The sequence below is a fragment of the Poecilia reticulata genome, linkage group LG18 (genome assembly GCF_000633615.1).
Source record: "Poecilia reticulata strain Guanapo linkage group LG18, Guppy_female_1.0+MT, whole genome shotgun sequence".
In the NCBI taxonomy this organism is placed as follows: domain Eukaryota; kingdom Metazoa; phylum Chordata; class Actinopteri; order Cyprinodontiformes; family Poeciliidae; genus Poecilia; species Poecilia reticulata.
Window position 1 is genome coordinate 1,365,093 of NC_024348.1, and position 5,157 is coordinate 1,370,249.

General features: G+C 36.5%; 1 protein-coding gene across 2 annotated transcripts in view; it reads left to right on the plus strand.

Annotated features, from left to right (window-relative positions):
- The window catches only part of afap1 (actin filament associated protein 1), a 133,431-nt gene that overhangs the window by 108,900 nt on the left and 19,374 nt on the right, over positions 1–5,157 (plus strand). For both annotated transcript variants that reach the window (XM_008434891.2, XM_017310575.1), the window contains exon 9: positions 3,943–4,095. In XM_008434891.2, the coding sequence (XP_008433113.1) occupies positions 3,943–4,095 (153 nt within the window). The remainder of the gene's footprint in view (positions 1–3,942; positions 4,096–5,157) is intronic.

Genomic DNA, 5,157 nt, shown 5'->3' on the forward strand with positions numbered 1-5,157 from the left:
GCCAATGGCAGAATATTTCAAACCTAGTTTGTGATTTGTGAAACCTTTATCTGAATTGTGAAACTTCAAACATGAGAGATTTAAAAAACTTTTTGTATCTGGAATGCATTATAAATGAACTATCACATTTACAATATTTGCTATTATTTTAGCTTTCTGTTTTCTTTCATTTTTTGTCCTAGAGCACCWGCCTTTYTGTTTGGCTGTTGTGGTTTACAGGGATGCATTTTAACTTGAGAGGAAGTCTTTTATTTTGAAGAATGCTTAACAGGATCTAGTTTTGTCTTTTGCCACTATCTAGCCTTCTGTTGATTTCGGTTGCTTGGTTACGAACAGCCGTTGCCTTTGTTCAGCAAGTGTACTGTTAAAAAAAAAAGAAATCTGAACAGAAAATGTTCAGCAAATACATCTGAGCCTCCGTTCTAATCGCTCTTTAACCATTTCCTGAATCAGAAGCTACAAACGGAAGCCAACTTTAGCTTCGATTCAGACAGTCAGTAACGCCGCCACAGCTAGAGAACCAAACTGACGTTTCCTTCTGTGCAGCCCGTTCTATTTAGGATCCTGCTCAGAGTAGCTATTAATGGTTTTAAGCACAGTGCAAAGCAGCATCCGTATCCGTGTAGACCAAACATGAAGGGAAACCTGACCAATTCATGTCAGCCTAGTATAATATCGCCACTTCCTGGACATAAAATTATCACGTTTATACAAGATAAGTATCACGTTTTAACAAGATACGTATCACGTTTTAACAAGATAACTATCACGTTTTAACAAGATACGTATCACGTTTTAACAAGATACATATCACGTTTTAACAAGATACGTATCACGTTTTAACAAGATAACTATCACGTTTTAACAAGATACGTATCACGTTTTAACAAGATAGTATCACGTTATAACGTGATATGTATCACGTTTTAACAAGACACGTTATAACGTGATAGCGCTCGAATTTTTTTTTTCCTGCGTGATAGCAATGCGCTTCCGTACAGAGCTTCTCCTCCACTGGCCTGAACTCCTGCTGTTTTATGGCGTTTCACAGATCAGTGTGAAGCTGGAACTTCTGATTCTTTCCCACACAGACAAAGGGCAGATCAGAAGATTTAGCAGGCAATCTGCTGTAACTACAGGTAACATAAAGATTAGTCCAAAAACTGTATTTAGGCTATTTCAATCAAGACATGTTGTTAACAACTAGGAGAGATTACAAATTAGATTGTATTTTACAGATATTCTATGTTGCATTCAGTTTTAAACCAGCTGTTTAAATCTTATCAAGGAGACAAAAAGGTTAAACTCACACAAACAGCCACGACCCCCTGTGGATGCCTGCTGAGTCCACAGAGAGGTTAAGAACTGTGTTTTAAATTATAGAAAACTAAAACTAAACTATTTTAATTCAACTTATTGTGTTATGTTTAATAGAAACATCCTACAAATGAGATGCCTACTGAACCATGGAGAAAATTTAGAACCAAATTGTCTTATTTTAAAATGCTATTAATTTTATATAATATTGTGCATGTGGTTAAGTTTTAAAACTAGCATATTTTAAATTTATTTGCCTAACACCTCCTTAGTGAAGTTAAAGCTGCAGTATGCAGCTTTTATTAACAAAAAGTATACATTTGTTAAGACTGTCAATAAATTGAGAGATTACCGGAGAATAATTGAATTCCTCTGCCTTCTCCAGAGGCCAAATTCATGTGAAAACAAGAAGCACTTTGCTTGTCTTCTCAGTTATTTGGGTCGTCAGCTGAATGTTAACTCTTCTTTTGGTTGAGTTCTGCTATGTTAACTCTGAAGTGCATTTCATCCCAGATGCTGAATGTTAATGTTTGTTTTTTTCCTGTCTTTGCCAAATCATCCTCAATTGGTTCAGCTTATTACCCAGAAACGTACAAAGCAAACAGAACATTTCTCATTTTCTGTCAAATCCCATCATGATCAACCATGTTCTTTTTGTAAGGTGTCACACAGAGTACCGATCAACTCAAGTAAACGTTTTTTTCTAAATAGATTTTACATCAGTTAATAGCTGGAAGAACAGTTTATCACATGGTACCTGCATGCAAAGCTTTACGTACAGTGTACACTTGAAACCAGAAGCTTATGTAAACTGATTAAAAAGACACATTCATCTTTTTTTCACTTTCTGAAGTTACATCAGACCACACTTTTCTTGTTTTAGGTCTGTTAAAATTACCCAAATTCTATTTTCTAAATGCAACAGTAATAAGAGAAAAATATGTTAAAGATTTATTTGCATATAAACATTGAAGAAAAGGCAAGATGTTGTCATGACTTTGGAAACTTCTATTAGGTTAAAGCTGCCGTATAATTTTGATAATGTTTTTGTCATATTTGTTAAAACTGTCATTATGTTGTGATATTTTGCTATGAGATGGGTAATCTGTGATGAGATGAATTTCCCCCTCATCATCCCTGAGCTACAATTGCTGTCTGAAGAAATGCATTGCTCCCAACAACAACCAATCAGAGGAGGAAGGTCTTAGCAATGCTGCTAAATGTGCTAATGGTGGAGAAATAACTTACCATTTCAGGAAAACCATTTGTCTGCAGTCATTGGTGGTCATGCTAACTAGTCTCAGCAGCCACAAAATGCCATGCCAGCTGCAGCGTATCAGAGAGCAAGCAGGGCAGTTGAAGAGAGGATGAGCAGCGCCAAATGAGATTGTGAAGTCTAGTTCACCCTTAGGAATAATTTCCAGATTCTTGAAGGTGCCACGTTCTTCTCAAATAAGAACATGGCACAACAAATAAGGTATATTAATTGAAACAATAGAAATTTGGCCTATAATTGAGATCTGCAGTCTACCAGCTAGCCAGTCTACCAGTTAGACAGAGGGAAGCGAGGGGTATAAGCGGACACTGAGTCAATATGACCCCGCTGAGACACACACAGGGCAAGATGGCATTTTGTTCTAATGCAGACGTTGTCAGAGTAATGCACACATAATATCTTTGGTAACACTTTATTTGAAGGGGTGTAAAGAAGACTGACATGACACTGTCATAAACACCCGTCATGAACATGAATAAGCCTTCATGAATATTTATGACTGTTGTTATAAAGCGTCATTCGGTAAATTATGACACTTTTAATACAAAGTTGACCAAGAAGTCATTACTGATATAAATTTGTTCTAAAAGTATTACTGATTGCACTTTAAAAATGAGGTAACTTTATGTTATTAAAGGTAAAGTTTAAACAGTAATGATTTCTTGGTTAATGTCAAGTTGTCATAGCAAAGACATTTTGAATAATGTCAACTTTGTATTAAAAGTGTCATAATTTACCGAATGACGCTTTAAGACAACAGTCATAAATATTCATGAAGACTTATTCATGTTCATGACAGGTGTTATGTCATGTTTATGAAAGTGTCATGACAGTCTTATTCACCCCTCTTCAAATAAAGTCTTACCATATCTTCTTGATTCTTTCGCATTAAAACCCAGCGCAAACCCCAGTTTTCACTAAACAAATAGACCAAGCTGCACCCCAAAGTCTTGGCTTACTAAATGTCTGCTCTCCCTCCATCAGAATGAACCCAGTCATGTTTTCTCTTCTCTTTATATAAAAACTGGAACAAACCAACTTGTTGCACTACTGAAGATTTTTGGATTTAAAATAAGCAAAATTCACAGATGATGGAGATTAGCTTTTGATTATAAACTTGCTCTTTGTTTATAGTAATATTTAAGGCAGCTCTGTTTCTCCTTGCTATCCTTACTGTACTGATTTAGTAATCTACCTAAATGAGCAGGTTTCTATAGTAATTCCCCAAGCTTGAATTATTGCAGTGAATGTTCTGCAGAGGTATTTCAACTGAAACAATGCGTAGTTTTAATTATTTTTGTTTTAATCACTAACGGTGAATTATGACACAAAAGCCTTGATTCTTTCAGGAAAAGCAAAGAAAAACTCCAAATCAGAGCAGAAAACTGGGACTGTTGGAAAGGGAGCCAGCAAGAAGATCACCAAGATTATCAGTCTGGGGAAGAAAAAGCCATCCACAGATGAACAGACTTCATCTGCAGAGGAAGATGTTCCTACCTGTGGTAAGACTGGGTTTCATTAATCAAATTTAGAAAATGTCTTCTTCAAAGGCATGACTCATGCCTTTGAAGAAGGCATGAGTCATGTTCCATGTTGGAAGGTCCTGTTCATCAATGCACCGAATACTTTCTGGTACCACATAAAACTTTCAATTTTCCTGTTATTGATATTCACATTTACTCTCAACATTCTACTTCTGCTTTTGTTGGAGCCAGGGGCGCAAAAGTTCGGACAATTCCAAGGGCCAATGACCGACGGGTCCGCCACAAAATAATTTTTAAAATTTTCTTCACAGAAATAGAAAAAAATTGGGACCCTGTCATCGGTGGTCATGTTAACTAGCCTGAGCATTCACAAGATGCCAGGCTTGTGAATGCTCACAATGCTATTAGATGGGTAATCTGTGAAAAGATCAATTTCCTCCTCATCCTCCCTGAGCTATAATTACTGTCTGAAGAAACGCATTGCTCCCAACAACAACCAATCAGAGGAGGAAGGTCTAAATTTTGAGAGTAAATGTGAACATCAAATTAAAGAACATGATATTAGTTATATTGTGTACTTTAAATTGTTTTCATCAGTAAAAAATAAATGTTACCACTCAAAGACCAAAAACCACACATCCATATTTGCACTGAAACCTCCAGCCCCCTCTGGATCTGCATGAAATGGTTCATTCCTGCTTGGCGCACTTGATGGTGACGATGTTCAGCAGCAGTCAGTAGAAGACAAGAAAGACTGTGGCATTTACTATGCTGCTAAGAAAAACAGTAAAGTCAAAGAGAGAGAGAAAAAAAGACAAGACTGTCGATCTGTAGCCCAGTTTTTCTCCGAGGTGGTTGGAATGAGATTATCAACCATTTAGCACAGTTAGCTCAGCTGTTAGCTGTTTGCCTCCATTTCACTAGCATTTAAAGAAGCAAGGAAACAAAAATCCACCAACATATTAATATACACTGCTCAAAAAAATAAAGGGAACACTTAAACAACACAATATAACTCCAAGTAAATCAAACTTCTGTGAAATCAAACTGTCCACTTAGGAAGCAACACTGATTGACAAT